The following is a 12,435-nucleotide window of genomic DNA, read 5'->3' on the forward strand; positions in this document are numbered from 1 at the left end:
TTAGCTAATAGTTGTATATATGCAGGGGACCTAGCACAGACAACGTGTGGGCCCTGTGCTCGCTGCTTCAGTCTGTGAACTCATACGTACCTTCCTTAGTTGATTCAGAGGGCCTTGTTCTCCTAATGCCTTCTATGCCCTCTGGCCCTTACAATCTTTCCACCTCCTTTCTACAGAATTTCCTGGGATCTGAGGGGAAGGGTTTCATGGAGGCTTTCAATTTAGACTTTGTCTCCACATAATGTCTGGCTGTGAGTCTCTGCATCTGTTCCCAGAGATGATCTTTTGTTAAAGCACACCCCTTGCCATGGTTAATTTTAAACATCAACTTGATATAACCCAGCATCACCCAAGAAGAGAGTCTCAGTGAGGGATTATGTAGACCAAGTTGTCCCATGAAGATGCTTGTAGGGGATTTTCTTGATTATGTCTAATGTGGGAAGCTCTGGCCCATTGTGGGTGGCACTATTCCCTAGGTTTGGATCCTGGATGGTAGAGTAGAAAGATTAAGAGTAGAGAAAGCAAGTGGAACAGAAGGCATGCATGCATTCATGTCCTAACTGTGGGTAAGATGTGGCTAGTTGCCTTAAACACCTACCTTGCCTATCCCACAATGATGGAAAAAAAAGTATTTTATCACAGAAACAGAAATGAGATTAGAACTCCTCATCTCACTGGAATGGTTGAGGTTTTGTATGTCAGCCTATGAGACACATGCTTCTGAAAACAAGCCAAAGAACGGAGAAGATAGATGAGCTGAGGATGGATGGACTTCCCTGGACTGGCATACCTGCAGGCATCAGTAGACCCAAGCACTTGGCATAGTGGTGCACATGCGCTGCCAGCAACCAAGAGCTCCCTAACGGAATGTACGGCCCACACAGCCAGAAGGAAACCATGACTGGAAAGCCAGCCAGTGCCTCAGAGCTAATGAAGTCATGGCTGTTGGAGGGGAATCTACAAACACCACTTTATTAAACTGGCACATTTTGAAACAACAATCTCAATGTTCGCCATAGTCCTCTGAAATACATCTTGCTTGACATTTCTAAGATGTTGGTTTCTGAAACCCCATTAGGAAAAGGATTGCAGGGTTGATCTCAGATGGGGTGCAGGGTACATGAGGAACTCTGCCACCTACTTTCTTTAATAACTTTGTTCACGTATGTACTGAATTTTGAGCATTTCTGCTCCTCCTCCAAATTTTTTTCTTCTTCCCAACAATCTTCCTTCTGCTGTGACGTCTTTTTCTGTCGTTCTTTCTTTTTTTTCCCCCATTGAGCTTGATTAAGTTTGCTTGAATGAATATGGGGGGTTATTTGTTGAAACATGGGCAATTTATAAGACACCCTCCACCATATTGGCTTCATCGAGATCTTTGATCCACTTGGATCTTATTTTTGTGCGTGGTGATAGACATGGATCTAATTTTATACTTTTACATGTAGATATTCAGTTTTTTCTTTCCTCGTGTATCTCTCTCTCTCTCTCTCTCTCTCTCTCTCTCCCTCTCTCTCTCTCTCTCTCTCTTGTCTTTTTGGGGTTTTGCCTATAGATATGAGAATATGTGCAAAGAGAAGAACCTTTATTCATCGTTGGTGGAAATGCAAACGGGTGCCACCACTCTGGAAATCAGTATAGAGAATCATCAATAGGGTAAGAACAAATCTGCCAAGTGACCCAGCTATCCCACTGCTGGGCATAAGCCCACAAGACTCAGCAGCCTACTCCATAGAGACTTGTTCTGCCATGTTCAGAGTCAGTGTATTCCCAATAGCTAAGAAACTGAGACAATCCGAGTATCCTTCAAAAGAAGAACAGAAAATGAAAATGTGTTTCATATACACAATGGGAGGCTATTCTGAGGTGCAGAAATATGAAATCACAAAAATTGAAAATAAATGGATGGACCTAGAAAAGATTATATTGAACAAGCTAACTCAGATCAAGAAAGACAAACACTGTGTGCTCTCTCTCATTTGTGGTTCCTAGCTCCAAGTACTCAGGTGTAAGAATACAACATGGAATAACTGCGAAACCCAGGGACATATAAAGGAGTCTTAGGTGGAGGGTAATGGGTTGGGTGAAAAGAGGAAGCTACAGATAACATGGAGAGGAGGGATGGGGACAGTGGTCAATATAGACTGAAGGGAAGAGATGAGGGACAAATAACATCAAAGTTGTTTGTTAATGCCTCGAGGAACCAATTTATTTCAAGTTTACCTAAAATTATACAACATATATATATATGTATATATATGTATACACATGTATGTGTATGTATATATACATACATATATATATATATGTATGTATATATGTGTATATATATATATATATATATATATATATATATATATATATATATATATATATATCTTAAAGGAAGTTAAGCCACTTAGGGTTGACAGTGCTTACCATAAGAACCATATAATAACGAAAACCTCAGTGCCAGACATGAAACACTTTTTAATTGTGCTTGGTCTGTGGAGTCCAAGTCACTTCCAAAACAATGCCAACTATTGATGTAGCTTATGTTGTTCTATAAACCTTAGTTACCTTTCAGGGGTTGGGAGTGGAATAAGACACCGCACACTTATGAAGCAAGCCTCAGATGATTTGAGCTGGCTCTTACCTGAAGGCCTCTTGCCTTTCCCTTTGGCCTCCATGGTACCAGAAAATGAGAACTTCCAAGGGAAGGAAGCAATTAAGCAGCCCTGCCTTACTGCAACACCTGTGAAACACAGCAAGGACCAGCATCTGTCCTCTGTAAAGATGCAGTAAGTGGCACTCATATGTTGGTAGCAGCCAACGTATGTGTAGTCGGAGTTAGGCTCACTCGATGGGAGGGAAATCATGTTTGGTTCTGGGAACTTATGAAACACTCCAGAGGCCATGGAACTTAGAAAGGAATCAGTTATCACCATTTTGCTAAGCCAACATAATTCCCCTCAACCTTAACCTTATACCCACAAGGATGCTTAGCTGCCACTCCCCATTAATGAAACATCTGTAAACAAATGGAGTCCATCCCAGAAACCCCAACTGCAGCAGTGCAGAGATCAGTAGGGCTTCCTGACTCCAGCCCTAAGTCACACAGTTGCTGCCTTTAAGACTCAGGGTACATTGGAGGCGAAAAGCCAAAAGGATTGTGTGAGGAAGTGGAACAGTATCTACTGAAAATTGTCTCATAAACAAGACCAAGAAGACGGCAATATCAATGTATATATTGAAACAAAAGGGGAACACGCAAGGCTCCCATTCCCCAAACAAGGGGCAAAGACAACTCACGACTCTTGGAGAAGAATTGTCCTCTCCCAGGAATGAGCCCCATAATTAGTTGTGCAATTCAGAGCAGTCATCCCCAAAAACTCATGTACAAAAACAACATAGACTCAGCAAGTTGTATTTATATATTTGTGAATGCACATACATATATACGTATTTTAAAACAATACTAAAAGACAAAGATGATATGAACTTGACAGTGGCAGGGCATGAGAGAAGATGGAAAAGTGTAAGGGAGACAGGTTGGAGAGAAAAAGACCAGGGGAAAGTAATGTAATTCTATTTCAATTGAAAAAAAAGACATGTTTTTTTTTTTAAAGCAACTGATGTCAAGAAGGCTCTGTTTATTAGAGAGCACCTGTGTGAGGTTGCTGCAACATTAGAAAGTCTCAGGAAGAAATGTGTGAGTGGGTGATGGCATCCGTGCAAGGTGTTAAGGACTACAGGGTGGTCAACATCTTCAGGACATCACAGTCCACACAAGTCTGGTGACTCCTATGGAGAGAGGACATGGATGGTAACACAGGTCAGTGAGTGCTGCCAGACAGGGACAAGTGTGACCAGGTCCCTTGTCTGCTCCATCAACTCCCAGCCATTTGGTGTACTTGCAAGACTGACTACTGGACCCACAGTTCTGTTGCTTGCCTTCTCTTTACATAAAGTGCCCCTTAATGAAAACATGAAGGTAGCACTCACTTTTCCTCCCCAGGCTTCAGATGTCTCTCCTGACATAGCAAGCACCCCATTATACTAATTCCTCAGCACCCTAGCACCCCAAGTCTCATGGCCCCTGCATCACAAGCAAGGATGATTCTTGGGGCTCAATTATCTTGCGTATTCATAAAGATGCTGCAAAAACCTCATTGTGTCTCTGGTCTCCAGATGACAAGTGTACCCTAAACAGTCTTGAAGAATATTAACTGGTATGGGAAACAAAACCAATAACACTTTGTGACAATGTAGCAAGAAACTGAGCCTTATGAATCCAAAGCATAAGAAGTTACCAAAATACATCTTAAACTTACATGATTGTATAAGTGATGCATGTTCAAAGAATGAATGGCTACATGTGTAGAAACTACTCACTAAGGAGAGGGATTTGACAGCCCAGGTAGATTTATCTGCATCTACGAGGTGCTTGCTTCATTCAGCAGGGGATGGAGCTCAACTCTATAAGGTATGCAACTCAGCACGCCCACTGCTGTAGATACACTACCAATCGCACTGCGGGCACAGGGAGCCCACCATACACCACCTAGAAATACTGGGGCAGATAGCTCTCCCGTTTGCTAAGACACTTACCTCTAAATGTGTCTTAATTCTTGAGAGGTTAATGAATGCCTTAATCAGTGAAGGCATCTTGGTATAGAATCACCCCTCCTCTTGGACAGTAGCACATCCCAGGACCTGGGTAGAAAGATTTTGTGTGATGAACACTGCCCTGTAGCTGCTCTTGAAATTGCACAAAGTACCGAGGGTAGGGCCGAGAGCGGCGTCTGAACTGTGGGTAGAATGCTGCTGTTTTCCTGGACTGCCTGTGCTTTCCTTTGAGCCTGTGAACCTTTGCTGGCTGTTGACGCACTTGGGCCAGGTCTTCAGCCAGGCCATATCCTCTGCCCTTGACTTGCTGAGGAATGTCTTCTCGCAGATTAAGGCGTGCTTTGTAGGACTTCAGAGGGGCTCCGTGGGATTTCAGCATGGTTTGTGACTTCATCTGCCCTATGGTCTTTAGCTGGCCTGGTTGGGACTTCAGTTGGGCTGCGTAGGATTTTACTTGGGTTTGGGATTTTATTTGTGACTGGGATGGCAGCTGGGATTTTTGTTGGGCAAGCTCATCTTCTTCTTCACAAACTATGTCTTCCTTTAAACTTGTCAGTTCCTGTGAACTGAGTGCCTCTCCCATGTCAGCATCAGCATCCTGGCCATATGCATGGTGCTTAGTTTGCACAAAGATGCTTTCTTCAGGTGCCTCTTCCTGTTCTTCTTTGTGCCCATAGAGGAACTGGCTTTTCCCAATAAACATGAGTGGTGAGGTTTTTACTAGGAAGTGTCCTTTTGTTCCACCTGCTAATGGATGACAAGAATCTGAGTTACATTATCTGTACAGCTCCCTTTCAAGTCTTATCCCAGAATTCCCCATCAACCCACTGCTGTACCCAGGCATGTGGATGTGGGTGGAGAAGACAACGTCCATCCAGAAGGTCACCCCGTGGAGGGTTCTCTCACTGCCATGGCATCCTTATGGACATTCTCCCTGAGTGCCTCTCTGTGGCTGCTCCCTGAACTCACCATAGAGTTCTATCCCAGCTGCTTTCTTCTCCAGAAGGAGGAGCAGAGAAAGGCTGAAGAAGATGGACTTCATCTTACCAGGAAGGGCCTTCACTGAGACCTCAGCTGATCTTCTCATTTATATGTTCTTTTCTGGGTGCAGAAAGGTGGCTGAAGTCACAAAAGGCATTCATTGTCTGTCCTTACTTATCTGGCTTGTTGGCTTCTCCCTTTTTCTCAGTAGGAGATGTTGTAAACATTCCTAGAGACTGGAGATACAGTATGTCAGAGTCTTTGTCTTACCCCCACTGCCCCAGGAGATCTTTAAAGCTTTATCGTCATCTCAAGATCATCACATGATGTTTCCAGGAGAAATTCAAGGCAGAGATCACAGGAGTAACCAGGGCCTGTCCAAGATTTAGTAGTTCAAGTGTGGGCTCTTGTCCACAGTGTCCTGCAAAAAAAAAAAAAAAAAAAAAAAAAAAAAAAACCAAAAAAAAAAAAAACAAAAACAAAAACTATGCATTTTTGCTTCTTTTCATATGAGATGGACACAGATCTATTTCAGGTGAAAAGCAAAGAGGAAAGAAGGTGAGTTTATGGAATCCAAAGAAAATTTCAAAAATAATCGAGGTTTACCTGCATACAAGTAACTCTAAAACCTTACTACTGTTCTGTGTGAGACTACCCCAGGGTTTCCTGTCACTAGTAGCTTTGATGACAGTCTCAGAGTCTCAGAGTGCCCCCATATCCTGGTAGGAGAGCAGCAGAGACATGCTCAAGAGGGCTTCGTGGTCTCTGTATTCAGTAGAGTCAGCCTTGTGTTTGCATCTCAAGAGTGAGGGGAGCTGCCAAGGGATGTTCAGGTATGGAAGAAATTTACCATCTTTGGCTGTAAACCATGCTTGACTGTTGATACATGGAGAAAGGATTCTGGCTTCCTTATTTCATGATTTTCCTGAAATCACCTAAAATCCCCATTACCTGCTTAATGAGCGAAAACTTCTTAGCAGATGAGAAACCCTTCCACCAGTCCCTGCTTATGTCTGCCCTCCCTGGTGCATGTGTTAGTAGAAGTGTGTTGGGAATACACTGAGACCGGATGCAGTGGGAGCCTGTCCACTTTCTGGAAATGTGACGTTTCCTGCATCTATGAGAAGACCCTGAGTGGTCCATAAGGCAGGCCTCAGCTTTCCCATGCAGACCATCAGGCATCTCTGCATGCACTCAGCCCAGCCCTGCAGGGGATGCAAGCCAATGCTGTTGAAAAAGTATTGTTAGTCATTCTATGTCTGAATGTTAAGTTACCTGGAAGAATGCTGTGTGCAAGGGGTGAAGGTAACACTTCATGGGAAGAACAAAGATTCAGGCACAGAGCCATCCAACAGAACACCATCTAGGAGCTCTGAGCTCCTCCTAATCTTATCTCTGTGCCCCACGACTGAAGATAACTCGTCCCTCAGTAGAGATGCCAGTCACAAGATTTGACATTACCAAGAATTCCAATTGCTTCCCTTTCTTGCTCACTCCTCCACTACTCCATGGACCTCCCTTGAGCACATACCAGTAAGAACTTGTCTATGGCGAGATGCCTTGTGGAAGGCTGAGTCTAGAAAATGGCTCTTGTTAGTGGCTGAAAAATAAAATTTGTGCCTTCAAGATCTAAGCAAGGGATAAAGATGCAACGCAAAAGCTCATTGTATTCACATAGAAAATGCAACAAAGTCTAGTTAAAACTACAAGGAGATTCTGTCTCCTTGTATAAACACATCCCAATGATATTAGGCATAGAATGCTATATTCCTTGAAGGCACAGTATTGATAAATGTGAATACAAGATCCATGATATCTATAGGGAAGAAGTGATGTGTTGATGACAACCATGTTGGTATAGTGCTCTATGGAAGAAGAAAACCCTTGGGACAAATTTGAAGACCACGACAGAAATAAGGTCTTATAATTGTCACAAGTATAGACAAATTATACTCCCAAGGCAGAGGAGAAATTACTTTTAAACCTTATCTTAGGTGCAGGAGTTATCATTTGATGTATGGGTTAGAATGGGCCTCTACTCCCTGTTTTGATTCAGTTAGGTTATTCTGTGATGGTCTCTGTCTGTTGCAAAGAGAAATTTCTTTGGTCAGTGGTGAGAGCTACACTTATCTTTGGGTACCAGGAATAATATTATATTACAATCTTAAAACATAAAAAATTAAATGAAAACTTTTCTATTTTTAAAAAATTTATTAAAACTTTATCATTAAAAAATAAAGCTTGCAAATAAAAGAGCATTGTGGTCAGCCAGTTCTGCCAACTTCTGGCATGGAGAAACCCTTTTGAACTACTGTGGAGCCTGAGAGCCAGGCACTTGCACGGGGCAGGTTGCTCAGCTCTACAGAGCCCTATGTTCCACCTATGATTTGTTGCACAGCAAGTCTGAGTTCTCTGAGCCCAGTTGCTCAGTTGGTTTGATAGCCTTCCACCTGCCAAGCGATGTTTACTACAAAGATGGCTCTGACAGCAGGAGAGAGGGCTGACTCCTCAACCCTCCCCTTCAGTGCAGACTTCTTCACTCTGTTCACTCCCCCCAACTCTCTAACATTCTCAGATGTCACCCCATGGCTTAGAAATTTGTTGTCTCTGGGTGAAAGTCTTCTAGTGTGAATGGTAATTTGCCAAATCCCCAGACTGAAAATTCACGGGGCTTTGGAACCCCAAAGAAGGCAAGGTTATAATGCAAATGCAGCCCCAGTGCTGAGAACTGATCTTAAGGCAGCCAAACCCTCAACTTGAACAGAATACCCACTGAAACAGCAGGAACCATGGGTTTAGTAATGATGCCTCCCACATGTGCTTGGAAGATTCTAACTGTATAGGGTCCTGAAATACCCCTGTCAAATTCTGTCATTTTGGAATGATTTATAATTTTTTAGTTTATTTTTCCCTTTACAATATTTTTAGCACTGGCCATAAAAAAACAAGGCACACATAATTTCAATAGCCCCCACTCTGCTCTGTAGTGAAATTATCTAAACAAAGGAAAATTAATGAAGTTCTGGTTTAAACAACTGGAGGTTAAATATTGATGGTAGACATCTACACAACTGATGTTAATAGACATCATTGGAAGCCATGGAACTTTCTCTAAGACAGATCATGATTTAGGCTCCCAATAGTAGAATAGTAGGCTTCCAATAGTAGAAAGTCTGGTTACTATCTAAAAACAATTAACTGGTGACACTTGGGAGACTGATAGAATTCTCATTGCAGTTTTGACTATAAGAAATGAATCTAATAGCAGTCCCACTATAAAAGAGCTTAATAAATATTTACATAGTTTTAGGAATTTTTGGAGGCTCATCATTAAGAATTAAGAAGCCATCCATTTATCTATATAGCATCACTACAAGACAGTACATATTTGTAGATCTGCAGAGATATGCTCAAAAGGGTGGGCTAATACCTAGTGATTGTTATATATGTGTAATAATATCAGGAAAAGCATATTAATAACAGGAATCTTTCCTCAAGTGATTTTTCTCCTGGGTCTTGCCTACCAGAGTTCTGTCATCAATGTTAAACTAAGCCAGTCATCTCAGGAAGATCACCTGCTAATTATTAGCTTGTACTATGGTAGCTCCTGACATTTTTCATCACCTCCCAGACTTCTTCAAAGATGCATTGACCAATGAAAAGTGCATATTGTTAATCTCCATGTGGTTGTAGCTTCTGTAGTGTTTCATGATAACATTTCTAACTTCAATCTATGATGGTCCAATGAGATACAACAAAGTGTTTTATTATTTTGAGTTTGTTAAAATTGGTTGGGAGGCTAAATCATGATCTGTCTTAGAGAAAGTTCCATGGCTTCCAATGATGTCTATTAACATCAGTTGTGTAGATGTCTATCATCAATATTTAACCTCCAGTTGTTTAAACCAGAACTTTGTTAATTTTCCTTTGTTTAGATAATTTCACTACAGAGCAGAGTGGGGGCTATTGAAATTATGTGTGCCTTGTTTTTTTATGGCCAGTGCTAAAAATATTGTAAAGGGAAAAATAAACTAAAAAATTATAAATCATTCCAAAATGACAGAATTTGACAGGGGTATTTCAGGACCCTATACAGTTAGAATCTTCCAAGCACATGTGGGAGGCATCATTACTAAACCCATGGTGGTTCCTGTTGTTTCAGTGGGTATTCCGTGCAAGCTGAGGGCTTGGCTGCCTTAAGAGTCAGTTCAGGGAGCATATTCCAAGAGGTTGCAAAACCATTAACCAAAGATTATAAAAAGTGAACTAATAGTTTATTATAGGTGCCAGGACAGAAAATTAAAATATTGACTGGATTTATCTCTACAAAACTTCACTAATAACTTAGTTATATATTTTTTTAACTTTCAATGAACCTGTGGAGCTGTGACAAGTGATGGATGTTTAGCCAGGTAATTACTCCTAATGGATATGCATGTAAATTGTTGTAAGCTTCTTATTCGGTTTATGATTTGAATTTTATATGTGAATTTGTAATGAACTTTTTACCATGTGATCATGTATTCTGAAAAGATGTATAAGTGCTGAGGACAAAGACAAGAGTCAGAACTGAGCCGAGCAGAATATTTTAGACAGAACTGAACTCAAGAACTTAGAAGTATAGGCATTGCTTTGGGAAAAAAGACATTGAGAGCAAGAGCATTATTGTGACATCAGATCAGGAGGAGAGAGCAAGATTAGAAGGAGAATGCAGAGTGAAATAACTTAGAAACTATAGGTAACATAAAAAAACAATAGAGCAGTGTGCAGAATGTAGAAGGAAAGGGGAAAAAAGGAAGAAGCTACAGAGAGAGCAGAAGGAGCATGCAGGCTTCTCCTTACCACGGGACAGAACAGGTCTTTTCTTAATAACAAGGCAGGCTTAGTCTTACTAAAGGAACAAAGCTTTCATCTTGCAAACTTGGGTTTGATTCATTTAGCATTAAAAGGGCAGGAGCTTTTTCTTTCTCTATGCAATAAAGATTGGAGCTCATTTTCATTCAGAATGAGTGAGTTCTTTCTTCACTGATGCTTGGTCTTCTGCTGCAAATGCATATATGGAAGTATGGGTGCGTGAGTATGTAATTGTGAGACTATATGCAAGTTGGTCCCAACTGGTTTGAATGGAAATATATAAATGCGCATGCATGAATCTATATATGAACTTATATGAGTTTTGCTTATGTAACAGTTTTTCCTTCTGTGAGAGTTATTCTCTTCCCCTGGTTCAGTAGAAGTTTATTGCTCCAAACCTCCCCCTCGCCCTACAAGCAAGAGTCATCTGGACAAAAGGGAAAAGGCTCTAGCAATTAATGCTTTACTTAACCTCCTGCTGTTTTAGGATGAGGTGCTAAGTGCCAGAGATTGCAGTTTCTGGCCCCAGAGGAACACAGAAGGCAGGTCAGCTACAGTAGCATAGTAACTTAGACTTAGATAAGTAAACTTTTTATTATTATACAGTAACTCTAAATATCTCATAAGATAAAGTCTTATCCTCCTCTGACACTCTTCCCCCTCTGCTGCCTCAAGAAGATCCGTCAAGAAAGAAGACCCCACCAGGGCTGGCCCCCGGCAGAAAACTTTCCCTGTAACTATCTAAAAATCAAGTTACTTTGTAATAAAGCAAAGACAGTTATAGTAAGTTTATAGACATGATTTAAATAGCACTTGCCTTAAAAAGGTAAGTGCTATCGCACAATAAAATAGAAAGAACAACAACAATACAAGAATTTGTAATGAGAACTGATTCTTTGAAAAAATAAATAGGACTTTGCTGTATTAACAAAAAGTAACAGAGGAAAAATTTTGATTTTAATAAATTAGAAACAAAAACAGACATTACAACAGAAATCAGTGAGATTCAGAAAAACGTAAGTATTTTTAAAACCTCTGTTCTACTATATTGGGAAATCTGAAAGAAATGAAAAAATTCTCTATGCACTTAATATATCAAAATTAATCCAAGATAAAATCAACAATTTACACTGACCCCCAAACCATTAATGGGATTGAAGTAACAATAAAAAGGTCTCCTATCTTTAAAAAAATGACTGAAGACCACATGAACTCACTACAGAATTTCACCAGAACTTAAAAGAACTAATAGCAGCATCACTTAAATTATTACATACAATAGAAAGGAAAGGCTTTCAGGTTCTCTCTCTCTCTCTCACACACACACACACACACGAAGAATAAGAAAATTACAGACCCGTCTCCATGATGATCATAGATGTAAAAATTATTAATAAGATATATTCAAACCAAGGGGCCTCTCTTCCCAATGATGGCTGACTAGGCCATCTTCTGATACATATGCAGCTAGAGACATGAGCTCTGTGGGGTACTGGTTAGTTCATATTGTTGTTTCACCTATAAGGTTGCAGACCCCTTCAGCTCCTTGGGTACTTTCTCTAGCTCCTCCATTGGGGGCCCTGTGTTCCATCAAGTGGGTGAGTAGGGGAGCAGGGGACTTTCGGGATAGCCTTTGAAATGTAAATGAAGAAAATATCTAATAAAAAAATTGGAAAAAAGATATTGTCAAACCAAATCCAAGATCATATACAAAAAACCATTCATCATAACCATATAGGCTTCACTACAGTGATGCAGGAATGATTCAATGTATGTACATCAGTAATATTATCTATCATGTAAGTAAACTCAAAGACAGAAATCACAGTTGGCTCATTCAATGCAGGAATGGCCTTTGACAAAATCCAACATCTGTCATAACAAAAGTCTTAGAGTGTCTAGGAATACAGGGATCATACGTCAGCATGAAAAGTGTTATTAAGAACAACCAGCATTGCAGGGTGGTGGTGGCGCATGCCTTTAATCCCAGCA

The 12,435-nt window shown here is 40.7% G+C and overlaps 1 protein-coding gene across 1 annotated transcript; it reads right to left on the minus strand.

The window, feature by feature from the left end:
• Positions 1–3,391: 3,391 nt before the first annotated feature.
• Positions 3,392–5,672, minus strand: Svs3b (seminal vesicle secretory protein 3B). The gene is made up of 3 exons (NM_173377.2): positions 5,578–5,672; positions 4,591–5,355; positions 3,392–3,783 (listed from the first exon to the last, which is right to left on the minus strand). The coding sequence occupies exons 1-2, from the start codon at positions 5,648–5,650 to the stop codon at positions 4,631–4,633; spliced, it is 798 nt and encodes a 265-aa protein (NP_775553.1). The 5' UTR covers positions 5,651–5,672; the 3' UTR covers positions 3,392–3,783; positions 4,591–4,630.
• Positions 5,673–12,435: the final 6,763 nt, after the last annotated feature.

Source organism: Mus musculus, chromosome 2 (genome assembly GCF_000001635.26).
Source record: "Mus musculus strain C57BL/6J chromosome 2, GRCm38.p6 C57BL/6J".
NCBI classification, from domain to species: Eukaryota; Metazoa; Chordata; class Mammalia; order Rodentia; family Muridae; genus Mus; species Mus musculus.

Bases quoted from the DNA above. Each gene is read 5' to 3' on its own strand.
- Svs3b (NM_173377.2), bottom strand. From the start codon at position 5,650: ATGAAGTCCATCTTCTTCAGCCTTTCTCTGCTCCTCCTTCTGGAGAAG. The intron at 5,356-5,577 runs GTGAGTTCAGGG...GTCATCCATTAG, and splicing joins AGCTGGGATAGAACTCTATG to CAGGTGGAACAAAAGGACAC.